The 27,322-nt window shown below is 43.3% G+C and overlaps 2 protein-coding genes across 2 annotated transcripts in view; both read left to right on the top strand.

Moving 5' to 3' along the window:
* Positions 1-7,130, top strand: part of LOC117367732 (cytochrome P450 2H2-like) — a 46,046-nt gene extending 38,916 nt beyond the window's left edge. Inside the window, exons 8-9 of the mRNA XM_033960594.1 lie at positions 1,345-1,486; positions 5,723-7,130. Of these exons, the coding sequence (XP_033816485.1) occupies positions 1,345-1,486; positions 5,723-5,901 (321 nt within the window). The 3' untranslated portion in view covers positions 5,902-7,130. The remainder of the gene's footprint in view (positions 1-1,344; positions 1,487-5,722) is intronic.
* Positions 7,131-10,002: 2,872 nt separating this feature from the next.
* LOC117368077 (cytochrome P450 2H2-like) overlaps positions 10,003-27,322 on the top strand; it is a 47,822-nt gene continuing 30,502 nt past the window's right edge. Inside the window, exons 1-2 of the mRNA XM_033961365.1 lie at positions 10,003-10,284; positions 24,687-24,849. Of these exons, the coding sequence (XP_033817256.1) occupies positions 10,123-10,284; positions 24,687-24,849 (325 nt within the window). The 5' untranslated portion in view covers positions 10,003-10,122. The remainder of the gene's footprint in view (positions 10,285-24,686; positions 24,850-27,322) is intronic.

A 27,322-nucleotide genomic window follows, 5' to 3' on the forward strand; every position in this document is an offset into this window, starting at 1 on the left:
CTTTAAATCTCTATGGGCTTCAGGGCAGTTGCTGAAGTGGCAGCCACTAGCACAGCTTTGTAAAAAGGGGGTGGGTGGGATGGGGGTTAATTGGTGATAACTATCAATAGTTGGTCATAACAAACACTAGTTGACATTAATTTGTAGTTATGCGCATGAGTTATAGCCCTGTTCTGTAAAATGTGCAAGCATCTACAAAGGGGGTATTCAGATGGGAGGAGCAAGGCTGGTCCCAGGAATCAGTATACTGAATACACTTATGTTTGAGTACTGTGGTTAGTTTCATGGCTCCACATCATTCTCTTCCAGGTTGGGCTGAGAACTTTTCAGTGGCCCCTTGTACTGTGATGTCATAATACCTCATTCCACCAATTCCTAAGAGCCAGCCTCATCGGTGATGTCACAATGGCTTGGTTTCTCTATACTTGTGCCCATTTGCTAGATGCATTTGCCTCATTGAAATGAAAAGTGTCAAGAAGAGTGTGGAATAACTTGTAAGTTTCATGGCTCCACATCATTCGCTTCTTGGCTGGACTAAGAACTTTTCAGCGGCCCCTCGCAATTCTCCTTTCTGAAACTATCACTGGTTGGAGCGGTCTGGTCTTACTCCTGTGGCACAAGAGATTGATTTGAATCTTCAAGTTTCAAGTTTATTTGTTCTTGATGAATCGCCTATTTTAAATTACTAGGCGATGTACAATACCATAAAATATACAAATAAAACACTGGTGTTAACATATAAATTAACTTGTGTTATGCGATAAAACTTATCATACAAAAATACATACATATAAAAAAAAAATTATTAGTTATGGGTGAAAACATACAAGAGTCGTGAGGACAAGTAGGGGAGAAGTTACAATGTTTAGATAGGAAAGAGAGAAAAACATATAAGGAGAGAACAAATAGGAGGGAATTTTAGATTTCTCAGTTAAAAAACGATTATTAAAATACTATGAATCATAAGCATCTTTAAAAAAAAAATGTTTTTAGTGTTTTTTTAAATAAGGCTAGATCTTTTACTTCTCTAATCTTCTCTTACGAGAGGGTTCAGAGCGAGGTGGAGGTGCTGTGCGTTCAAGCTCTGGGTGGCAGGAATGAATAAACGCCTTCTACAGGGATTTCAGTCTAAGACTTCCCTGTTCCCTAGCTGCCAAACCCTTGTTCTCCATTTGCCAGTAGAATGAAGTAGCTTTTGAAATTTATCTGTGGGCAGTGGGAAGTTTCAAGTGAGATAATGGGAAGTTAGAAATACTATAACTACAAAGTAAAACCTTCACTTTCATCCTTTTATAATCCTGTAGTAAATGATATGATTACCTTTTATTATTTTCTTCTCTGCAGGGAACTGAAGTGATTGCATTTTTGCATTCATCTCTCAATGACAAGAAGTATTGGAAAGATAGTGAATACTTCAATCCTAATCGATTCTTGGATGAAAATGGAAAATTCAAGAAGAATGAGGCCTTCATACCATTTAGTGCAGGTACAGTAGTCATCCAGATACTGGTATTGGGCTAGTAGGAAGGGATAAAGACTATCTGGGAACTTTGGCCTGACCCAATATAGCAGTTCTTCTAAAATCTATTTTGCACCCTTATGGTTTGCTTTTGCTAGATCACCTGTCGGACAGACGCCAAAGGGTGGTGGTTAATGGAAGTCGCTCGAAGGAAGGAAAGGTGACTAGTGGAGTCCCTCAGGGTTCGGTGCTGGGGCCAATCCTGTTCAATATGTTTGTGAGTGATATTGCTGAAGGGTTAGAAGGAAAAGTGTGCCTTTTTGCAGATGATACCAAGATTTGTAACAGAATAGACACCGAAGAGGGAGTGGAAAATATGAAAAAAGATCTGCAAAAGTTAGAGGAATGGTCTAATGCCTGGCAACTAAAATTCAATGCAAAGAAATGCAGAGTAATGCATTTGGGGATTAATAATAGGGAGGAACCGTATATGCTGGGAGGAGAGAAGCTGATATGCACGGACGGGGAGAAGGACCTTGGGGTTATAGTGTCCGAAGATCTAAAGGCGAAAAAACAGTGTGGCAAGGCAGTGGCTGCTGCCAGAAGGATACTGGGCTGTATAAAGAGAGGCGTAGTCAGTAGAAGGAAGAAGGTGTTGATGCTCCTGTACAGGTCATTGGTGAGGCCCCACTTGGAGTATTGTGTTCAGTTCTGGAGACCGTATCTGGCGAAAGACGTAAGAAGGCTTGAGGCGGTCCAGAGGAGGGCGACGAAAATGATAGGAGGCTTGCGCCAGAAGACGTATGAGGAGAGACTGGAAGCCCTGAATATGTATACCCTAGAGGAAAGGAGAGACAGGGGAGATATGATTCAGAAGGGTATTAACGTAGAACAAAATATTTTCCAGAGAAAGGAAAATGGTAAAACCAGAGGACATAATTTGAGGTTGAGGGGTGGTAGATTCAGGGGCAATGTTAGGAAATTCTACTTTACGGAGAGGGTAGTGGATGCCTGGAATGCGCTCCCGAGATAGGTGGTGGAGAGTAAAACTGTGACTGAGTTCAAAGAAGCGTGGGATGAACACAGAAGATTTAGAATCAGAAAATAATATTAACTATTGAACTAGGCCAGTTACTGGGCAGACTTGCACGGTCTGTGTCTGTATATGGCCGTTTGGTGGAGGATGGGCGGGGGAGGGCTTCAATGGCTGGGATGGGCTGGAGTAAGTCTTAACAGAGATTTCGGCAGTTGGATCCCAAACACAGTAAAGCGAGTAAAGCTTTGGATTCTTGCCCAGAAATAGCTAAGAAGAAAAAATTAAAAAAAAAAATAAAAAATTTAAATTGAATCAGGTTGGGCAGACTGGATGGACCATTCGGGTCTTTATCTGCCGTCATCTACTATGTTACCTTTCCTATAGAAATGAGAAGATGGTTCACAATAAAAGCATAATAATGAAGAAAAGAGCACCCAAATTTTTAGAACAATCCAAGAGTGAAACAAAGGGTAAAGTGAGATTCAGAGTGTATCCACACTGCTGCCCTAGAACGGGACTCAGCAGCGCCCTAAGAGATTATCAACGAAAGTACAATAGCGTGTGACCCAGGCTAGAGTCACCCTGCAGGTTCTCCACAACACTTAATCAAAGATTCAAACACGGTGGGTAGTATGGTGAAAGTGAAAACTTTTACTTGTTCAAAATCAAAAAGTCAAGAATGGCATACAGTTCAAAATCATCAATCAATGTCCCAACTGGAGACAAAAATAAAGTCAGAGGAAAACTCTGACAGCTTTCAGGATTTGTCTTTCTCAAACAAACAATTCACTCTGTGCACTGCCTTATCACAGAGCAGCTTTATTTTACAACTTTCTTTTCCAACAACTGTTCCTCAGCAGCACTCAAGTAAGTTCATAGTGTTCACGGATTCCCAGAGATAAACTTATTCACTCCCTCTCTCTGGTCAAACACACACCAAAAATAAAGCTTCCAGCCTGAAATTTGTAACAGTGCTGGGTAAAAAGGAGTCTTTTAAACTTGCCATCAGGTCTTGGCAAGCTTCTCCCCACTCACTCTTAGCTTCAAACAATAATTGTACAGTCCTGAAAAGTCTTTGCCAGTGACTAGGAGCAGAAAAGAACCTAGCCACAAAAATAAGGAAAAACACAAAACTCACAGTGACTCAGCACAGGAAGCGCGAACTGATATTCCCACATCCATGGGTTCCATGGCTTCACATACTTCTCCAGGAGGAAGCTCCATTTGTACCTCCATGGCAGCCTCCTCTTCAGCTACTGGTAAATCTGAGGTCATTCCTGCTTCCTCAATCTCCATCGGGTCACAGCCATTACCTCCGCTTAAGCCAGGCAGATTCTCAGTGGGTATCACCCTCAGTCCCCTCCCTAACCTGCCTGCTTGCTTGCTCCAAACTACTGACTTTTCTAGCAAAGGGACCCGCCCTGCTCTGTCTGATTCAGCAGGGATCCTAACCTCTCTTGGGTGCCCCCAATGGTGACCCAGATACTGTCTTCCCTGTGAGCTCCTGGTTTTGCTGAGTTCCTGAGGTGTGTGCCAGGTTTTCTTAACTCCTGACTCTAACTGGTTAGTGGGCTCGGGACTGGGTCCTGGACATTTCCTTTCGGAATTTCCTATCCTTCCTTCTGGCTTTCTCTGAGACCTTGGCAGGCACAATGCCTGGCTGGTCACAGGAGACAGGAAGGGGACCCTACTGGCAGTGGTGTAGTAAGGGGCGGGGAGCTTCCTGGGTGCCATCTTGGTAAAGGCGGAGCACCCATCCTCCTCTTCCCCCTCACTCACTCCTTCTCCACCTCAACCACTGCTGCGCGGGCATGTCACTTCCCTTCCCCCATACCTTTGTAACGTTCCTAGACTGAGCAGCAACCCCCCAACCTGCATCGGATCTACCTTTGATGTCACTTCCTGGAACTGCACCTAGGAAGTGACATCACAGGGAGAGTCCACGCAGGCACAAGAGCAGGTTGGGGGTTCCTGCTTGTGCCAGGAACATTACAGAGGTACAAGGGAAGGGAAGCAGCGTGTGGGGAAGGAGGGTGTAGGGGTAGGGGGTGAAGATGAAGACAGGGAGGAGGGCCTCTCTCCTCCTCACTATGCCACTGCCTACTGGGAGGATAGTCCTTCTGTATGGTGAGGATGGTTCTGAAAACACAATGAATAAGAGTTGTGTGCCAATAAGCTCTGTAATGGACATAATTGTGTAGTTGCTGAACTTGGTCAGGGACCAGTATGTCTTGATGAGAGGATCTAGCTTTCCTCTGAGGAAAAAGACCAGGGAAACCACTTCCCTGCCCCAACCAAGCTCTCTTCTTCTCGCATATCACCCTCTCATCCCGCTTTTCTTCAACTTTCTTTTTGTCTCAGTTTTCATCTATTTTCATGACCAACACTTTGCTTCTGACTTCTCTGTAGCTTTCCCTACATTTTTTCCACTCAGTTTTTCTCTCCAACCCTTCATTCACTTTTATTCTCTCAAATCTCATTCCCTCTACCTCCTTTTCTGGTATCTTCATTTTTCTTACGTTTTGCCACCACTGACTCTCAATATATCTCTTCCTGTTCCCCCATTCACCCCATCATTTGCCCCCTTGCTCAGGGCCAGACCAAAGGCATCCAATACCCCAGACAGCCATACTCCCTCCTCAATTAGTTTTCAAGCTCCTAGACCGCCTCCTCCCTCCCTAAGGTTTGATAATTAAACTTAACAATAATTATCAACACCAACTCTCCATTTAAAATGCATAAAAGGACATTACACTTTTAAAAATTAAGCTTTTAGTTGTATGTATAAACATAATAAAGATAAATTTCAAAGGCCTTCGAAACAGATAGATAGCTCTTTATTTGGGTAAATGATGTCTTTTCGCAGATGATGGTGTGTGCCTCTTAGAACCATGTGTTCTGCTTTTCTTTGACGGCAGCTGCATTTTGCCCAGAAGCTGCTGCGCTATGTGACAACCTAGTTTGCTTAATGGTTAATCCAGGCCTGATTGGCCAGGCCCCATCTTTTTTTTCCTCCTCTAAAACTGGAAACTTTTACAAAGTGGTGTCTGTGCTCAGGGGGACTACCTTGACATCTCATACTCCAGTCAATCAGATTTGCTCTAAATGCAACCAAACATTCTGTAGGGCATTTAATACAAAACTCTGTGTTGTCTGCTGACCTAGCTGTGTGACTTGTGAAAAAAGCAATGAGCGGCAAACATTAATGAATGATCTTCTTGTCTTAGGGAAGCGGTCCTGCGTTGGGGAGTCCCTTGCACGGACGGAGATCTTCATTTTCTTCATCAGCTTACTGCAGAGGTTCACCTTGAAAGTCCCAACAGGAGAAAGCAACAGCCTTGAAATGATTATTAGTGGAACCCGTGCCTTGAAGCCATTTAATGTGTGTTTTGTGGAAAGAGCATAATTGAGCTTATGTTGGTTTCTCAGCACTTTCGATTCTATAATATTTTGATTATGGAGGATCGAGGGGGGACATAAGGGAAGTAATAAATGGAATTGACATCGTGCACTACATTATGATAATATTCTTAAGACAACTGTAGGTGTATATAGTATATTTATAGAGAGTCAGCATTTAGTTCTTATGCATATAGCTATGTGGTTTAAGTTAGAGCAGCCTTTTCTGCTTGATTAGATTGTAAGCTCTATAGAGCAGGGATTGTCTCTTTAATTTTTAATGTACAGCACTGCTTACATCTAGTAGCACTATAGAAATGATAAGTAGTAGTAGTACCCTTTCTTCTGGCCTAAATTAAACTATTTATGTAGTCAGATAAATATAGTTGGATGCTCCACCCCAGCATGGCAGCAACAGACAGACAATTCTAAAGCTGGGCACCTCCATTTAGGTAACTCAAGGACACACGGTAAAATGCTATTCTGTAACAGAACTAAGGCGCCTAGGCTCCATTAGAGAATGCTAGTGTATCCCAGTATTGCCACACCTAACATTTTGGTGCTTGTACTTAAACCAGCAATAGAGCTGGCCTTAGCAAAAGTGCCTAAATGCTGTAGGGATGCGTAGATGGGTGCTCACTTTCCTTTATAGAACTGGCTTCTGCCATGTGTCCTCTGGGTGCTTAAATTGAAAGCGCCTTAAAGGGCATTTAGGAGTCTATTCTAGGGTGGAGCCTGGCAATGAAAGAGGAAGATTTGTCTACATGAGCTTCCCTTTATTGCATCATGAACATTGGCTTCCAGTATCCTATCAGGCTACTTTTAAATTATTGGCTCTTGTATATAAGATTTTGCACTCAGGACAGTCTAAATATCTGATCCTCATCAAGAGGCTGTGCCTTACAAATACCTTCTTGTGGCATGCTTCACCTTCCTTCTGTTAGAGGGATAAGTTTTAGTGTGCAGAATCCTTCATTATGGAGCTCGCTTCCTTTTGATATATGACTGGAAAACTTTTTATTGGCCTTCAAGGTTCAGATTAAAACTAGAGAATGAAAAGGGGACTGATTTTTCCCCATCCCCACAGGAATTCAAATTCCCTGCGAGTTTTGGTGCAGTCCTTGTCCCTGCCCCATTCCTGTAAGCTTTGCCTTAATTGCACAAGCCTTGAACATTTATGATTAGGCATTGGTGGAATGAGGCATTATGACATCACAGTCTGAGCTCTAGAATGTTGCTACTTATGATTTTAAAGTGTTTGAGGCTTGTGCAGATTAGGTCAGAGCTTGCAGGAATGGGGCAGGGGCAGAAAAATAACTTGCCGGGCGGGAAAATGAGTTCCCACGGGGACGGGGAAAATTTTGTCCCCGTGTCATTCTCTAATTAAAACATTTTGCTTTGCTAAGGCATATGGATCATAGGGTGCTTCGTTGTTCGACTCCTTGTTCTTGGCAGTATCGGTGTTGTAATATTGAAGTCATGCTACTTTCTCTTTCCTGTGTTATTGTATATCCTTTCAAGATTTATGCTTTTATTACTATGTAAAATGCTTTGATAGTTTTCTCCTACGCTAAGCCTGCTTAGGGTTTTATTATAGAGGATTATACCTGCTGTCAGGGCCAGATTAAAGGATAGGCTCAGTAGGCACATGCCTAGGGCCCGAAATGGTTAGGGGGCCCGCTGAAGGAAGGCAAAGAGAGAGCATTTTCTTTTTAAATGGCGATGGGCGGCATCAGGCCCCCCCCCCCCCCCCCGGCACTCAAGATTGTCAACGGGCCTCCCCCTTCCCATGACGGCACTCAAGATCGGCAACGGGCCTCTTTCTCCCCCTGGCAACGCAGTGCTCAGCCCAAAGCTTCCCCTCTGATGCAGCTTCCTGTTTCTACCCAGGCAGTTCGAGTCAGAGGGAAGCTTTGCTGATCTGAAGTGCTGTTGATGCTGGCGGGGGCCCGTTGCCAATCTTGAGTGTCATCGCGAGGGGGGTGGGGGGGCTCATTGCCGATCTTGAGTGCCATCGTGGGGGTGTGGGGCGTTGCCGATCTTGTTGCCAAAATCAGAAAGAAAGGTGAGAGGAAGGGAAAGATATGGGCCTGTGGTGGATGGAGAGATGGAGAGAGAGAAGAGGGCAGATGATGAAAGTGGGGGGAAAGAGAGAGAAGGGGCAGATGATGGAAGTGGGGAGAAGGGAGGGCAGATGATGGAAGTGGGGAGAAGGGAGAGCAAATGCTGAATGAAAGTGGAGAACGAGAACACATACTGGATGGAAGGTGGGAAAAAGAAAAAGGACATATGCTGGATGGGGGAAAAAGATAGAGTTAGTGAGATAGTGGAGGGGTAAAGGAAAGGGGTGGCATGCTGTGGGTAGACACAGTGAAAAGAGGGAAACTGAGGATTGCATAGTAAGAAAGAATTTAATTTAGACGGAGGCAGAAAATAAAGAAGGAAGACTAGAGAAGAAAAGGAAAGGGAAGAGAGAGGAGAGAGAGATGCCAGAGAACGGGGAAGGAGACAGAGATATCAGATCTGAGCGGAGGAAATGAGAAGAGAGAGATGCTAAAAACCACAGGGGGGGAGGGAAAGAGAGATGAAAGGAGAAAGATGCCAGACCATAAGGGAACAGAGGGAAGATGATGGATGCCAGATCAAAGGGGGGGGGGTCAAGAGGAGAGAAGGCAGGGGGAGACAGACAGTTTCTGGAAGGGGCAGACAGTGGAAGGAAGAAAGAGAATGACAAGAAGATGAAGAAAGCAGAAACCACATGACAAAGGTAGAAAAAAATTCTATTTTTTGCTTTAGGATAAAGTAGAATTGTAGCTGTGTTGATAAATGTTTAGAAATAGAAAATTGAAATACGGCAATCATTTTATTGGACTAATTTTAATACATTTTTGACTAACTTTCAGAGACCAAATTCTCTTTGCTCAGATCAGGACAGGATACTGTAACAGTAGTATACTTTACTGACCTAAGGAAAGAGGGTTTGACCTCTGAAAGCTAATTAAAAAATGTATTAGTCCAATAAAATGGTATTATCTTATTTTCCATTTTTTGTTTCATTTTTAGTTGTTAATTTGTAAAGTGATTTGTAATTTCTCTTTTTTTCAAATTTACATCTGTTAACTTTATATTTTGTTCAGTATTGGGGGATATGCACCACTGTTTCTTCACCCCCTAAACTGTACTGTTCCTTCGGTTTGTAACACAAGTCAGCATGCTGAATGCTCTGCACTGCTCCGAAGGTCACAGAATTCCTATGATCGTCAGAACAGTGCAGAACATTCAGCCCACCAGTCAGTGCTAAAAACCTCTTCCGTGCTTTTGTAAAAAGGGTGGGGGGGGGGGGTTAGTTTGTGATTACTTATTCCATACTGGGTGAGGGTGACTCTATGTCCTGTGTGTATGAAAGACATGGTTTTCTGTTAGCATTGACCAGCCTTGTTTGGCGAAATGCATCAGGCATGGTTCCTGGGAGCACCTTAAATAAACCTGATGTGAATTTCCTTATTGTCTGCTGATCTTCTCTTCTTCCACATTGGATTCTTTGGTGGACTGCTTGCCTTGTTATTTAGTTACAAATTAACATATATGGGTTAAAGTTGGACGACATAGAGTGAGGCAGTTGAGAGGAGTTGCAAACTTGGTTATTAATGTAGACTTATGTTTCGGATAGTATTACTGCTGTACAAAGCATTTGAACACTTTTATATACGTTTGGAAAGGGTTCAGAGTTAAAGTCCTGGGCAAGTAGGTGGGAAGGGAAGGAAAGGGGGATTTGTTCAGAGATGTTTGGGGCTTGCATTAAACTAAAACTACACTGGTACTGATATGGTAATCTTTGTTGTTTGTTTTGAATTTTAAAATAAAAGAAAAAAAAAAATACAAGTGGAAGTGAATAAGAAAACAGGTACATGAGTGTGCGTGGGGTGTGGGTGGGGCAGGGGGGGTGGGATGTGGGCGGGGCAGGGCCAGGGGGGCCCAGTGTACTTGTGTGCCTAGGGGTCCTCGAATAATTAATCCTGCCCTGCCTTCATAAAGGTGGTTAATAAATAAACTGTGGCCACTCCCATATTTCCTGTCTCACAGCAGCTTTATAAACAGCAGGAAAGCCTAGTTCGCATTTACTTCAATAATAAGAGGGAGACTGCATTCTTTTTCAAGTAGGCAGAAAGTTGGGTTTGTTTTTTGTTTTTTGACTTCTCAAACAAGGACTGCAAGAAGAAAAGAGAGAATGATTTCTTTTCTTCTAATAGGACTTTTCACTTTTCTGGTGTTTCTCCAATTCCTGCCTTCCTGGAAGAAGAAAAACCTGCCTCCGGGACCATTTCCATGGCCTCTGATTGGCAACATTTACCAGATGGATAGTTTAGCCCCTTACAAAACCCTAATGGAGGTAAAGTATCCTTATATTCTCTGACCTAGGAGAAGTTACTTATTGGGTGTCATTGCGTTAAAGAATGCTTACTTTTTTTAATGTTTTGGCTGCCTGATCATTTCTTCAGTGCTTTGCAGGAAGAACTTTCTGATAATAATTTGGCAGCCAAACAAAAGCATATGGATTTGTTTGGAGTTTTGTATGATCCCTTCTTTCATTTGTCCTTTTATTTGAATCTCGAGAATGTTACTGGTGTGTAAAGATTTTTTAAAATTCTTGTCAAAAACATTATCTATTACAACACCTGAGAAATCAAGGTGCATCCATGTGGATCCACATGTAGGGTGACCAGGTTACCCATTCTAGAAGGAAAGACCTTTTGGTTGGTCCTGGATTTCTGTCAACTCTTTCCTGGTGCATTATGGGACTTCAAGTACTGATTTCAGTGGATAGAATCATACCAATCACAAATACACTTCCCCCTCCGTATTCGCAGGGGTTAGGGGCAGAGCTGGCCTGCGAATATTAAAAAAACGCAAATAATATTCGGGTGGGTTCTGCCTCTAACTCCCGCTTCCCTTGGCTATTTTAAATCTTGAAAGCCCACCCCCCCCTTAAGCCTTACCTGGTAGTCTAGCGGGTTTTCAGGCAGGAGTGATCTTCCCAAGCTCCTGCCCCGTGTAGATCGCTCACGGGAAATGGCTGCCTTGAACTCCTGTAGTCTCTCGAGCCATTTCCTGTGAGCGATCTGCATGGGGCAGGAGTGTGGGAAGATCGCTGACTGCCTGAAAACCCGACAGACTACCAGGTAAGGCTTAAGAGGGTGGGGGGGATTCCAGGGCTTAAAATAGCCTGAAAAATGAAAATGGGTTTTTGGGTTTAAAACCGTGAATAACCAAATCCGTAGATACGGAATTCGCGAATACAGAGGGGTAAGTGTACTACACTGCTTTGGGATGTAATTCTAAAACCAGGGCTAGCCAAAAAGTCTCCCTTCTGGAATGAGTAAGGTGGTCACCCTATCCATAGGTGAGCACTTAGATCACTGGGTTAAAATACCAGGAAGGAATGGGCCCGAGATAAAGATGGGCCTGTACTGTCGTCCACCTGGGCAAACCGAAGGACACGATGAAGAAATGAAAAGCCGAGATGAGGCGAGAATGCAAAAGCGGTAACATGATTGTTATGGGAGACTTCAACTATCCCGGGATAGACTGGAGTCTTGGAATCTCAAAATGTGCTAGGGAGACCGGATTCCTGGAGGTTATACAGGACTGCTTCATGGAGCAGCTTGTCAGAAAACCGATGAGAGGGAATGCCACTCTTGACCTAATCCTCAATGGGCTAAAAGGACCTGCAAAGGAAGTGAAAGTAGTTGGACCGTTGGGAAACAGCGATCACAATATGATCAAGTTCAAAGTTGAAGTAGGAATATCGAAGAGGAAGAGAACCACAGCGATGATTTTTAACTTCAAGAAAGGAAACTACAAAGCGATGAGAGTAATGGTAAGAAAGAAACTTAGGAACAGCTTAAAGAAATTGCAGACTGTAGAGCAAACCTGGTCATTATTCAAGGACACGGTGAGCGAAGTGCGAAATCTGTATATCCCCAGATTTAGAAAAGGATGCAAAAAGAACCGAACTAAAGACCTGGCGTGGATAACTAAAAAAGTGAAGAAAGCGAAAGGAGACAAGAAACATTCATTCCAGAAATGGAAAAAGGACAAAACCAGGGAGAACTGGAAAGAGCACAGGAAGCATCAAAAAGAATGTCACCACGTGGTTAGAAGAGCAAAAAGAGAATATGAAGAGGGGCTAGCCATGGAAGCATGAAATTTCAAACCGTTCTTCAGATATGTTAAAGGGAAGCAGCCAGCAAGGGAGGAGGTGGGGCCGCTGGATGAAGGAGATTGGAAAGGAGTAATGAAGGAGGAAAAAGAAGTGGCGGATAGACTAAACATGTTGTTTTCATCAGTATTTACAAAAGAGGACACATCCAACATGCCAGAACCTGAAAAAATCTTCACAGGAGATCAAGCAGAAAAATTAACATCAATGGAGGTACGCCTCGAAGACGTACATAAGCAGATAGATAGATTAAAAAGTGACACATCTCCGGGCCCGGACGGAATCCACCCTAGGGTTTTGAAGGAACTAAAGGAGGAAATAGCGGAACTACTACAGCAGGTTTGAAGCCTATCCCTGAAAACAGGGGTGATCCCGGAGAGAGATCCCATGTGCCTATTTCAGGCCCTCTTTAATTCAGATACAGTCTCTGACTTCACCACCCTTTCTGTAAAAATGTATTTCTTTAGATTACTCCCGAGCTTATCACCTCTTAACTTCAACCTATGCCTTCTCATTACAGAGTTTCCTTTCATATGAAAAAGGCCCAACTCATGTGCATTTACATCACGTAGGTATTTAAACGGCTCTATCATATCTCCCCTCTCCCACCTTTAATCGAGAATATAGATCTTTAAGTCTGTCCCCATACGCCTTATCACAAAGATCACACACCATTTCAGTGGCCTTCCTCTGGATTGACTTCATCCTTTTTATATCTTTTGAAGGTGCGGCCTCCAGAATTGTACACAATGAGGTCTCACCAAAGTCTTATACAGGGGCATCAATACCTCCTTTTTCCTACTGGCCATACCTCTCCCTATGCAACCTAGCATCCTTCTAGCTTTCTCCATCACTTTTTCAATCTGTTTGGCCACCTTAAGATCATCACATACAGTCACACCCAAGTCCCATTCTTCCATCGTTCACATAAGTTCACACCAGGAAATATTTCTTCACCGAGAGAGTGGTTGATCCTTGGAACAAGCTCCCGGTGCAGGTGATCGAGGCAAACAGCGTGCAAGAATTTAAGAGCAAATGGGATGCCCATGTGGGATCCCTTAGAGGGTTAAGCCAAGGGAACCTGTCACCAGGAGTGGGATCCCTAGGATAGTAGACTTGGGGTTGGGTCAGTAGAGTGGGCAGACCTGATGGGCTATGGCCCTTATCTGCCGTCATCTTCTATGTTTCTAAACTTGTACTGTTCCCTTGGGTTTTTGCAGCCCAAATGCATGAACTTGCATTTCTTAGCATTAAATTTTAGCTGTCAAATTTCAGACCTTTCCTCAAGCTTTGCCAGGTCTTTCTTCATGTTATTCACCCCATCCGGCATGTCTACTCTATTGCAGATTTTGGTATCATCTGCAAAGAGGCAAATCTTACCTGACAACCCTTCAGCAATATCGTTTATAAAAAAGTTAAAAAGACCAGAACCTTGAGGCACACCACTGGTAACATCCCTTTCCTCAGAGCGATCTCCATTGATCACTACCCTCTGTCGCCTTCCACTCAACCAATTCTTTACCCAGCCCATCACTTTGGGATCCTTCCCGAGGGCACTCAGTGTATTTATCTAGTGCACATCCTCTTTCCAATTCTCTGGTCACCCAGTTAAAGAAATTGATCAGATTTGTCTGACAAGACCTACCTCTAGTGAGTCCATGTTGCCTCCGGTCCTGCAATCCACAGGATTCCAGAAACTTGACCAATGAGCTGATTCAACAGCCCCATTTAATGTGTCTTTGAGGCCAACAGCGTGTCAGATTTTAAGAGAAAATGGGATATTCACATGGGATCAATAGGGGAGTAAAAGTCAGGGAGTGGGTCATTGGTATGGGCAGACTCGATGGGCTATAGCCCTTTTCTGCCGTCAATTTCTATGTTTCTATGTTTCTATGTCTTTTGAAACATTTGAACACTAAGGGCTCCTTTTACTAAGGTGTGTTAGCGTTTTTAGTGTGCGCTGCATTGTCGCATGTGCTACGCACCAAGAACTAACGCCAACTCAATGCTGGTGTTAGCATCTAGCACGCACGCTAAAATCACTAGCGCACCTTAGTAAAAGGAGCCCTAAGTCATTTGAGGTCTTTTTCCCCCCTCCCCTCACTGTGGTAAATTTACAAAATATCTGTATAATATCTACCTTAGTGATGCACTATTGACTTAGAGGCCAATATTTAGCACTATTTAACTGGCTGGAAGCCATTCCCGGCCAGCTAAATAGCACACAGCCAGCTATCTTCTGCAGAATAAACAGTTCAGTGGATTGGCCAGTCACTGCCAATATTCAGCAGCTCACAGGCTAACTTTGGTGGATAGACAGAGCCATCTAAAAAGGTGGTCTACATTTAGCTGTTACACTTAGCCAGTTAGCCATTAGCCTAGCTGGCTAGTCTCAACTGGCAAAAAAATTCAATGCTGGTTGCCAGATACAGTACCGGCATTGATTTTCTGGCATTGGCGCAGACTACGAGAGATTGCCAGTAATCTCCCACAGTCTGAAGATCAGGGCCTTATCATATGTATTGCACAAACTTGCTTTTTTTTTGGGGGGGGGGAGGGGGAGGGTGCTTCTTTCTGCTCCCATAGGCGTACCACAACTGACAGCTCACCAAACTCAAAAGAACCGGAAGTGTTTGCAGGGCTGGCTGGTACAAGGTTATTAGGGATGTTAGACACACCTTTAGCCTTGTGATTGCTCAATTAATTTTAGGGTTCCTCCTTCCTGAAATATTACCACCCACCATTTGAACGAGGTCACACAGCTGCAGTACAATTGACAGCTAGCCAAACTCAAAAGAACCACCTGTGCTTGCAGGGCTGATATAAGGTTATTAGGGATGTTAGACACACCTTCAGCGTTGTGATTGCTCAATTAATTTTAGGGTTACCTCCTTCCTGATAAATTACAACCGATCCCAGAATGGTCCTGCAAAAAATGCATAACTGGACATCATAGACTTTTTCCTCCATATTCGCGGTGATAGGGGAATAGCAAGACAGCGAATACATAAAAACTGTGAATAACTTTTCGTATGTTATTCATGGTTTTCTATTAAAAATCATAGTGAATACTGAGAAACTGTGAATGACAAAAAGATGAGATTCGCAATTTAAGTTGAAAACATTTATTGCAGCTTTTGAATGCTGTACAGTAAATATGGGTGAACCAGTACTGTATAGAGTACTGTACAATAATTATCTCTTACTCAGTAATTATCTTCCTCCTCATCGTCCAGTACATGTACTGCATGCAATGCAGGAAGAGGAGAAAAAGGGAATCATCTGTGCAAGCTGGGAATCAGCGATTATATCTGTAAACGGTGTAAATCAGCGATTTCTGTGTTGTAATGGTGGGAGGAGCCAACATCTGAAAATCTGCGAATAATCGAAACCTCGATTGCTGAAACCGCGAATACGGAGGGAGAAGTGCACTTTTAAATATTAAACGTTGTTTAGGATATGTATACAATGTAATAAAGACAATCTCTAAAAACACCTTTCCCTGGTAAATGTGCTACGTATTTCAAAAATGCATTGTTAAGTTTTGTTGCATTTGTTTATACTGTACTCATTGGTTGTTGACTTCTCTAGTCATTTGTATTATAATGTCTTTCTATAAAATTGATAAAACTTATTGAACTAAAAAAAAAAAAAAGCCTGCCTTACCAGTGGGTAAAAGTAGGTGGAGGAAGTGGATAATTTTTCAAAAAGTACAAAGATTAGAGAACTTTCGATGAAGCTACTTAATAAATTTCTAGGCTCTGGAACTCATTGCCAGAGAATGTGGTAACAGCAGTTAGTATATCTGGGTTTAAAAAAAAGGTTTGATGAGTTCTGCTACTAAGAGAGACACGAGGCTTGTCACTGCTTGGCCTGGGATCTGTAGCACAGAATCTTGCTACTCTGGAATTTTTTTGGCAGACGTATAATAAGAATCTAGGAATATCCAATTCAATGTTCCTACTTTGACAAACCATAATTATACTCTGGGACTGGTAGCATGGAATCTTGCTACTCTATGGGATTCTTGAGATTCCAAAACAAAAACAAACGGATCCTTTGCACATAATTCCTATCCAAATTCAAAGAAATCTAAACAGATAGGGCTATAGGAACCTATTAAATCTGTCTCATATTATTTGAAATTAGTCACATATGTACTTTTATATCTCATTTCTACTTTTATAATCGAATTCAGCCACGTTACATCCACCTCTAATTTATACATACATCTTCAATTTATTAAAAAAAGAACCAATCTATAAACTAGGAGGGTGGTATATCATACAATGTAAACTGATTTCAGTGCATATGACCTCCCATAACTATGTTATCCCAGGTCTGTATTCTGTTCAGTTATAAATACCAAAAAACCTCCTTCCCAACCCTTAATTAATTAATTAAAACATCTTTATTAACTTTGACTCTTTGGGATTTTGCCAGGTGCTTCTGACCTGGCCTCTGTTGGAAGCAGACCATCGATCTGGCTCAGGATGGCTATTTTTATATGCTTTCTTAGAAACAGAAACATGATGGCAGATAAAGGCCAGATGGCCCATCTAGTCTGCTCATCCACAGTAACCATTATCTCTTTCTTGTTAGTGCAATATCCCTTTGACTGTAGCTGCCACCCTAGGCAACTGCCTAATTTGTCCGAGTTCAGCATTTATATCTAACAGGTCCTTTTACTAAGCTGAGGCAAAAAAAAGTGTCCTTAGCACATCCTTGGGATGGTTTTGCCTACATAAGTCCATTTTTACCACAGCTGTAAAATGGCCGATTTTCTACTTTTCCTATTAATGGACACGAGTTAATGTAGCATGAGGTCATTTAAAAAAATTACTGTGTAAGTACTTACTGCCATCTATTTTGTAGGCGGTAAGGGCTCATGCAAACACCCACTCTCTGGCCCATGACACACCCCTTAATGCACATTTGACAGTTATTACAGGATGCTTGAGCGCAATGTTCCCTCTGAGCTGAGTGGGAGTGTTCCACGTATAGTCCTGCCAGTGGGGGGTGCTGTTTCATTATCACATTTTCAATAGTGAAGGTCAGGAAAGTTCTGCAGGAGTCCAGGGAACCCGCTTGTCCATAGTAACTGAAAACATACCACTCCCTACTGGTAGCAATGCAGTTGGAGGACACCCACTCAGCTTAGAGGGATCAGTGCTTGAGCGCACCTTGCGGTATACCATTTTAAGTGCATTAGCGCCCAATGCAGCTTACTACAAGAGCCCCTAAGTTACTTCAAATCTACCATGTGTATAAATAAATAGCTATCCCAAGCACTGCTCCCCCCCCCCCCGCCTTTTTACTAAGCTGTGGTAGAAGTTTGTGCCACAGCCTGGAGCACTAAAAGCACTGGCGCTGCTCTGAAGTTGCTTCGACGTTCATTGTGTCGGAGCTAGTGCTGCCCAATTCAGGAAAAAAAATTTTGATTCGATTCAGCCTATTGAATCGAATTTTTGATTCGATTCAATTTTCCTGCCCAATTGTGGTTTTTTTTTTTTTTTTTTCCAAACATCCTGGTGGGTTTATTTTATAGCCTCTTCATTCACCCCTTTTATAGATTGTTCACCCCCTTTGACCTCTCCTAGCCACACTGGTGCTGTGGTGTAAACATAATAAACAAAAAAGACTTTTCCTCTCTCTGTTAAATCCTAGCTCACGTTTGTGGTCTAACACCAACTCTGGCAGGATACACATTTCAAATCTGACATGTTGTAATTACAAAACAGAAAATAAAATGATTTTTTTCTACCTTTTGCTGTCTGGTCATTATTCAAATCATGTTGGTCCCATGCTCTGGTTGTCTTCTGATAACTCTCTTGCTAGGGACTCCTTCTTTCTTCTTTCTCCGTGCTAACCATCCATCTTCCATCTGTGTTCTCCCCTTCCATTTCCCTTTCTTTCCCCTGGTCTGGCATCTGTCTCCTTTCCCCCCCCCCCCCCGTGCCCTGACATCTCTCCCTCCATGGTCGCCTTTCCTTTCCCTCCCTCCCATGGTCTTGGCATCTCTCTTTCCTCTCCTCTCCCTTCCTTCTCCCTCCTTCCCTCTCTCTCCCCAATTTGGTGCAGCAGCAGCATTTCTCTTCCCCCTTCCCCTCTCATTCTCCTCCACCACTGCTCTTCCACCTTCCCCATCCCCTCTCCTCCACTGCTCTCCCCTCAGTCCTGCTGCAGCTTTCCCTCTTCCATTTTAAGTCCAGCAGCACTCTCTTCTGTTCCCAATCCAGCAGCACCTCTTCCTCTCACCTCCCTCCACCAGTCAGCTCCAACAGTACCTCTCCCTCCCCTCCTCTCTACTTCCGTTTCCCCCACCAACTAGCTGCAGCACCTCTCCTTTCCACCCCCAGGGCAAGCAGCACCTCTCCTCTCCAACTAGCAGGGCTCCTCTCACTTCCCTTTCCCTCTCCTCTGACTAGAAGCAGTACCTTACCCACTCATCTCCCAGGTCTAGCAGCACCACTCCCTCCTCTTCTTGCCTCATATCAGAACCCCTCCCTCTTGTCTCCCAGGTCCATCGGCAGCACTCCCCCCTCCCGATTAACAGGCTCTCATCGGCTCTCACTGGCTTGGGGATTCTGCGGCCTGACTCAGCACAGCCTGAAGTTCTGTGTTTGACTCCAGCCAAAGAAAGTAAAAAAGAACTCCCCCCCCAAAAAAAAAAACCAGGCGATTTTTCAAACCTTCCCAGTAACACTAGCCTGCATTAGCATCTGCACCACTCTCTCCTTTTGTAGCTTTAGTGAGTCAATTCCCTTCTGCAGCCTCAGGGATTTTGCTAGGCTGTCCCGCCTCCGATGATGCAACTTCCTTCTTCCTCGGAGGCGGGACGGCCTAGCAAAATCCCCAAGGCTGCAGAAGGGAATTGACTCGCTGAAGCTATGGAAGGAAACAGCGGTGCAGCTGCTAATCCAGGCTAGTGTTACTGGGAAGGTTTGAAAAATCGCCTGGTTTTTCAGGGGGGTGTCTTTTTTTACTTTCTTTGGCCGGAGTCAAACACAGAACTTCAGGTTGTGCTGAGTCAGGTCGCGGAATCCCCAAGCCGGTGAGAGGGGTTTTTAGAAATGTTTTAAGTAGCGGCGTCGGTGACAGCAGGATTCGTGACCGTGATGACAGCCGGGCGTGGGGAGGAGGGTTGGGCTCCGAATCGGACAGGCCGATTTTTTAAAAAATACACATCTATTCGAATTGATTCACCCAAAGTGAATCGGTGAATTGATTTGAATCGGAAATTGGCCAGCACTAGTCGGAGCAGCATCGGAGCATTTAGCGCTTCAAGCTGCAATAGAATACTTTACCGCAGCTTAGTAAAAGGTGTGTGTGGGGGGGGGGAGCTTAAGTTTTCTATGAGGGGGTGCTGAAAAGTTCTCAGCGCCAACCAACCAACTTCCTAAATTCTGAGCGTTATTTTGCCACTGCAGCTGAAAAGAATGTTATCTCATTTTGTTAAGTGCCAATTTGCAGAAACGAAATTCTGTGTTTTGACACTGTTTCCGATCATTGATTGAACCATATCCACGTCATTATCTTTTTGGTTGGGCTGAGAACTTTTCAGCACTCCCCTCATACTTTAAAATAATTTATAGCTGTTTGACTTACGTTGTGTCAAAGCTTTTGAGAGGACATCTGAGTCAATAACTTGCAGCCCTGAGAGAGTGCAGAAAGGTTATAGCTGCCTTCTTCTGGACCCCCTCCCCCCCTGAAGCCACCATTGGAGAAGTGTCTAATAAAGTGTTGCCTCTTCATTCTTTTTTAATGTCCAGATAGCAGCCCTAGATTTAGCTTAGGGACTACTACTGCTGCTACTACTTATCATTTCTATAGCACTGCAAGATGTACACAGCACTATACATTGAAACATTCAAAAGACAGTTCCTGCTCTGTAGAGCTTACAATCTAATCAAAGTCAAACAGGACAAGTAGGGGATTAGGGTAACCTCTACAGCACCACATTGAATATGCATGAGTCAAATTTGCATTCATTGTCATATACTTGAGATATTTGTATTCCCTTGTGGCAATCATGGAAACCTGGATGGGTCACTCAGTAAGGTCGTGCAAAAGACATAAAGTTTCCATTTCCAACTCAGGTTGTCCATTCCTGAGACTGCAGTGGAGACAGTATTCATGTTCTCTAGATTGGGGAGGGGGGTGAAGGCGTATGGCACCAGATGCCAGTTTTGGTTCTTACTGAGCTGGGAATTCTTATGTAGAAGAGAAATTGCCAGGCTTAAAATTAAAAAAAAAAAGGAGCCTAGGACTAGGATTAGAAATGGTTGCTGCAAAGTCAACAAACAAGTTATCTCTGGGAGAGGTGTAGTAAGAAGGTAATATATTTATTCATTTGGATTTTTCTCACACCTTTTTAATTAGAAAGCAAAGGGTTACGTGTGGGCAAATGGGTAGGTGATTGCATACCTCCTGCTCCATTTACCATCACACACCCCGTCCATTGCTCTTCCACTAAGCTTTAAAATTAAATACCTTAGCTGGTAGGGATCCTCAAGCCCTGTCAGATGAAGATATCAGCTCAGCAGCCTGCCATCCACCAAAGTTACGTGCATCTGTTCATGCGCATGAGCACATCTGACACTTTATGCCACTTTTTGGACATTTTTCTCTTTTAAAAAAGAGCCCAATAGTGAGTTTTATAAAATTTGATACTATAGTTTTGCATGCAATTCCTTTGTTTGCTTTATGTAAATTTTCTGTATCTTCTGTAAACCATCTAGAGCTCCTAGTTTAAATGGTATATAAAATATGTTATTATTGTTATTCTTGGTGATTTAATTTGAAAATCAATAAATATATACAGAAAAACCTTGGATTGCAAGTAACTTGGTTTGCAAGTGTTTTGCAAGACAAGCAAAACATTTGATTAAATTTTAACTTGATATACAAGCAAAGTCTTGCAATACAAGTACATACAGTATACACACATCACAAATGAGCTGATGGTTCTTTTCTCTTTGACGCTGCAAGAGTGTAGTGACTGTTCTAAACAAGCAAAGTCTTGCAATACGAGTACATACGGTATACACGCGTCACATCATCACAACTGAGCCGATGGTTCTTTTCTCTCTGACGCTGCGAGACTTTAGTGACTATTCTAAATGAGCGAAGTCATGCAATACAAGTATGTAGTATTTTGTATTAAAGTTTTTGGGTTGTGGAATGAATCATCTGAGTTTCCATTATTTCCTATGGGGAAATTCGCTTTGATATACGAGTGCTTTGGATTACAAGCATGCTTCTGGAACTAATTATGCTCTCAAACCAAGGTTTTACTGTATATAAAAAAATTATTATTCATGTTCCTGAAGGTATTAAGCATGCATGGGCAGTGGCGTACCTAGCATATGTGACACCCGGGGCCCATCATTTTTTGTCACCCCCCCCCATCTGTATGAAAACATGATTTTTAGTAACAAGCCACATGTCACACATGAGTACCTAGGAAAAGGCAGCATCTTACATACTGCAGTGAGCAGTACATCAATACACCCATTGTAAAACTAAACAAGCCAGACAAGCACAGATCAATCCTACAACGTCAATCCTAACAGAAAATCATGTCTTTCGAACACACAGAACACAGAAAACACCTTCGCCTAGTATGGAATATGTCATCACAAACTAACCCCTCCCCCTTTTACAAAACTGTAGTGTGGATTTTAGCCACAGTGGTAACAGCCCTGACGCTCATAGAATTCTGAGCATCAGCGCTGCTACCACCACGGCTGGCGCTAAAAAACGCTCCACAGTTTTGTAAATGGGGGGATAAAATAGAAATACACAGCTTCAACGCTCTAGCTCAGGGGTGCCCAAACGTTTTGGGCTTGCGAGCTACTTTAAAATGACCAAGTCAAAATGATCTCGACGCTCATAGGCTCCCTGCGCTAAAAAACACTATTGCGGTTTAGTAAAAGGGGGCAATAGTGCAAAATATAGACAGCATATATAAATTCAGACACATTTTGATCACTAAATTTAAAATAAAATCATTTTTCCTACCTTGTCTGGTGATTTCATGAGTCTCTGGTTGCACTTTCATCTTCTGATTGTGCATTCAATCTTTCTTCCCTTCTTTCAGCCTGTATGCTTTCTTTCCTCCAGACCTCATTCCCTCCCCCAACTTTTTCTTCCTCTCTCCCTGCCCTTTTTTTTTCTCTCTCTCTCTTGATGCCCCCTTTCTTTTTTTCTGTTTCCCTTCTGTTTCCCTGCCTGCCCCCTTTCTTTCTCCCTACCCTCCACAAAGCCATTGCTGCCACCATCGGGGGAAACAGGCCCCAAAGCCACCACCGCAACCGTCGGGGGAAACAGGCCCCCAAAGCCACCGCCGCAACCATCGGAGGAAACAGGCCCCCAAAGCCACCGCCGCAACCATCGGGGGAAACAGGCCCCAAAGCCACTGCCGCGGCTGCCCCAAGCTCTCTTTGCTTCCCCCGACGTCAATTCTGCCGTCGAAGAGGAAGTTCCGCCCAGCCAGGCAGTGATTGGCTGGCCCGAACTTCCTCTCCTGCAGCCTTAGGGCGGACCTGGGAATCTGTGTTCTGATAATTCCCAAGCTCTACAATAATAACAAGACTAAGACCCAGCCCCCCCCCCCAACCACCAGTACAACCCTGCACACCCATCCTCAAAAGCATGGTATCTGGGGTTGTCTGGGGATCCAGGCCTTTTGGACAGCGCTAGCCTCCTTTTTGCAGGACCTTCTTCAAGTGTCTGTCTCAGTGCTTTCTATGCTTTTTGCACATTTCTCTTCCTCGGAAAAATTGTTTCTTAGTAAATGTTTTATTTTGGGGAACGCCTGGAACTCTCTCCCGAAAGAGCTGGTGGAGGAAACCACCATTCTAGGATTTAAGAGAAAATTGGACGCACATCTTCTTGCAGAAGACATTGAGGGATACGAGTGACTAGTGTATTCACCAGGGTGTGCCTGGCTGAGCCTCCGCGTGTGCAGATCGCCGGACTAGATGGACCCTAGGTCTGATCCGGTGCAGGCATTTCTTATGTTCTTATGTATCTTGTGTTGCTGGCTCTCCTCTGACCCGCCTACCTTTTGGTTCTGGAGAAATCGGCTTTATGAACTCATGGGCTGGGAGGCTCGTCTGGCCTCTTCTTCTCGCCGCCGCAGTAAAGCCTTTGTAGACACCTGGACTCCATATTTGGACAATTTGTCACCAATGAGTCGTAGCCATGTTTTGAATAGACTACAATGGTACTCTGCCTTGCCTGTTTGATTTATCTACGCTGTCTGTACACTGTGGTTCTCTCTGTTAGATGGGGAAGGGGAGGGGGATTTGGGGGGTGGCTTCTGTGGGGATGGGAGGGAATATTGTTTGTGACCCTTGAGGACATCAAAACACAGTCCTCCAAGGAGTTTTTTCTTGTAAACATGGTTTTCTGCTGTTGCTGTTTTTGCAGTGTTCTTTGTTTAATAAAAAAGGATTTCACATGAAAGCCTTCTGTACTGTATACTCCAGTACTTCTTTGCATTGGGGCAAAATAGCAAGCAGCCTCATTCCCATTCATTTCGAAATGCTGTGCACCAGTATCCTACACGCAGATTTGCGGCGTTAGCTTCTGCACGGAACACTTCTCTGCACAACGCAGTCATAAAATTGTGTGCAGATATTTTGCTAACAAGTCCTTCCGCCTGCTCTAGCTTTTCTGCGTTGTCCCTGTAGTGAATGAGGCAGAAAAAGACCGAAGTGGCCCAGCAAGTGGTTGAACGCCGTAATTGCGGTGCCCTGAAGATTAAGCACCACACTCATCCTTGTCTTTTCTGGAAGCACAATATCTTCAGGAACATGTGCTTTTCGACTGCCATCATGCTCCCCTATGCATTGTCCTATCACTGTCATGCTCTACATTACTATACCCTGTTCTACTTGATTATGTAAACACTTATGCCTTATTAGATATACCCTGTTATGTTTTATTATGTATGTAAACTTGTAACCCGTTCTGAGCTCTTCTGGGAGGACGGGAAATAAATCCAAATAAATAAATATGAATAATAACAACATATTTTATATACCATCTAAACTAGGAGCTGAATAGCTTGCAAATTTTATAAAACTCACTATGGGGCTTATTATAATTATCAAAAGAGAAAAAAATGTCCAATAAGTGGCTTTTTTTTCCTGTTTTCCCTCCTTTGTGCACTTGCAATATTTTTGCTGATGAATCAGGATGTTTTACATTTCGTAAGGTGTTAACAACTTAGGGCTCCTTTTACAAAGGTGCGCTAGCGTTTTTAGTGCGCGCTGAAGATTAGCACGCGCAAACCATGCGCTAAATGAAAAATATTAATGCAAGCTCTATGGAGGCGTTAGCGTTTAGCGCGTGTGGCATTTAATATTTAATATCACTAATCATTGAATTACGTTTTATTCATTTATTATAATCTGTGTTTTTTGTGATGATTTGATGTTATGATTATTGTAAAGCTTATTTGAAAGCAAGTAGATGTTTGATTGTAAACCGCTTTTAAAACTTGTGTTTTGGGCAACATATAAAGAAAATAAATCTAATCTAATCCTCTTTCTACCTCGCAGTTAGGTGAGAAGTATGGAAAGGTATTCACGATTCACCTAGGCCCAAAACCCTCTGTTGTCTTGTTTGGATATGACACCCTGAAGGATGCTCTCATTGGCCAGGCAGAAGACTTTAGCGGACGAGCCGTTTTACCTGTCTTTGAAAGGATTGTACATGGAAAAGGTAAAGCTTCCTGCTCTGCTTCCAACTCTTCTATGTAATCCAGTGGTCTCAAACTCGTGTCTGGGGGCCACATGCGGCCCGCAGTCTGTATTAGTGCTGTCCACTCTTTGCAGCGTCCTCCGGGTTCCCCCCTGGCCTCCCGCTCTTACCTTTAGATAATTACCGCAGCCTGCAGAGAGGATTGACGGTGCTATAGCGATCCTTGCAGGCTGCCGCCATCCTCTGCAGCACATTCCCACTGCCGCGATCCTGCCTCTGACGTCAGAGGAGGGGCGGGACTGCGGCAGAGGGAACGTGCTGTGGAGGCCGATGGCGTCCTGCATGGAACATTACAGCACCGGCGATCCTCTCTGCAGGCTGCGGTAATTAGCTGAAACTAAGACCGGCAGGCCAGGGGGAAAGCAGGAGGATGCTACAAAGAAGGGTGGAACATGCAGGCCTTTGGGGGATGGGGGGGATTTATCAACTATAAAGAGTTTAACCTCATGCAAAATTGCCCTTCAAGTACCTACAAATTCAAAATGTGGCCCTGCAGGGCCACATTTTGAATTTGTAGGTACTTGAAGGGCAATTTTGCATGAGGTTAAACTCTTTATAGTTGATAAATCCCCCCCATCCCCCAAAGGCCTGCATGTTCCACCCTTCTTTGTAGCATCCTCCTGCTCTCCCCCTGGCCTGCCGGTCTTAGTTTCAGCTAATTTGAGTTTGAGACCACTGGAGTAATCCATCTAATTGCAATCAGGATTGAAATGAATAAAAACAATCCTTCAAGTTATATTTTTAATTCACTGACTTAAGTTCTAATTGGTGAAAAAACGTGAACATTATCAGTATAAAGATTTTGGTTAAATCCAAAGACACATATCTCATCTGTAATGGGGTTAAAATATGCATTAAAAAGTAACAGAAATAGAGGAGACCCCCCTCCAAGCAATCCCCTTGAGGGCTGATTTCCATCAATCACTATAAAAGTCCTATCGCTCAAAAAAGATCTTATCATCTTTCTAAAGCATTTCCTTCAGTTCCAAGCTCGTTTCTCAGAGCTAACGGTATAAAAAGCAGTGGATAAATTGAGGAGTATCAGAACCCCTCGAGATGAAACTAAAAAGGATGAATACCATGTACTGGCACTTTCTCCAGATAATTCTCAAACATTATTGCAGCTGCTCTCTGTGTACCCGCTCTTTGGCGACATCTACCAAACCTAGAAAAAGAGTGGCTGGCATAATTTTACATACAATTCAGGCACATTGATCACCCCCTCTCCAAAATAAAAAAAACACTAACATTTGCATGTGCAACTTAAGTGAATAATTAGCACCAATAATTGGGGTCTTAGCAATCGATATTTGTGCCAATTAGTTCTATTTAAAAATTACATGAGTAAATTTAGGCACAGGATCTGAGCCTAACCTTTACGCGCAAGTCAAAAAAGGGGGTGTGGAAATGAGAAGGTCATGAGTGGATTGGGGCTGTTCCTTGGATATACATACATAGTTACAGAATTAAGGGGATCCATGCCTCATTTTGGAGTGAAAATTTGCAACATATTTCAGTTGGTGTAAATGGAAGCGGTTTCTAGGCATAAGTACTATTCTATAAACCGTGTTTAACTTTAAGTGCCACTTATAGAATAGCTCTCAGTGGTTTTTAATAAGAACATACATGGAATCTAGCCCTGAGTGACCATCAAACTGAAATATAGAAATATGATGGCAACTCAGGGCCAAATGGCCCATTCAGTTTGCCCATCCAGAGCATCCACCATCTCCTCCTCTCCCTAAGAGATCCCACGTGCCTGTCCAATGCTTTCTTGAGTTCAGACACAGTGTTTGTCTCCACTAACTATTAACGGGAGCCAATTCCATGCATCTACCACCCTTTCTTAGGTTACTCCTGAGCCTGTCACCTTTTAACTTCATCCTATGTCCTCTCATTACGGAGCTTCCTTTCAAATGAAAGAGACTCCACTCATGTGCATTTATGCTACGTAGGTATTTAAACATCTCTATCAAATCTCCCCTCTCCCAGCTTTCCTCTAAAGTATACATAATGAGATCTTTAAGTCTGTCCCCATACGCCTTATGACGAAGACCACGCACCATTTTAGTAGCCTTCCTCTGGACCGACTCCATCCTTTTTATATCTTTTTGAAGTTGCGGCCTCCAGAATTGTGCAGAATATTCTAAATGAGTTCGCACCAAAGGGGCATCAATACCTCCTTTTTCCTACTGGCCATACCTATGCACCCTAGCATCCTTCTAGCTTTCGCCGTCACCTATTAAAAACTCTATTTAAGATGCCTATTTGATAGAGAAAAGTAGTTGCCTATTTTCATGATAAAATACCAGCTAAAACCTGTCTTTGATCTGAGCTATGATCACGCACATCAGGCACGCCTTTGTAAATGCCCATGCCTAGACGTTAGCAAGATCCCGCATGAATCATAGTATTTTACATAGTACAGGCCTGA

The sequence above is a fragment of the Geotrypetes seraphini genome, chromosome 10, assembly GCF_902459505.1.
Source record: "Geotrypetes seraphini chromosome 10, aGeoSer1.1, whole genome shotgun sequence".
In the NCBI taxonomy this organism is placed as follows: domain Eukaryota; kingdom Metazoa; phylum Chordata; class Amphibia; order Gymnophiona; family Dermophiidae; genus Geotrypetes; species Geotrypetes seraphini.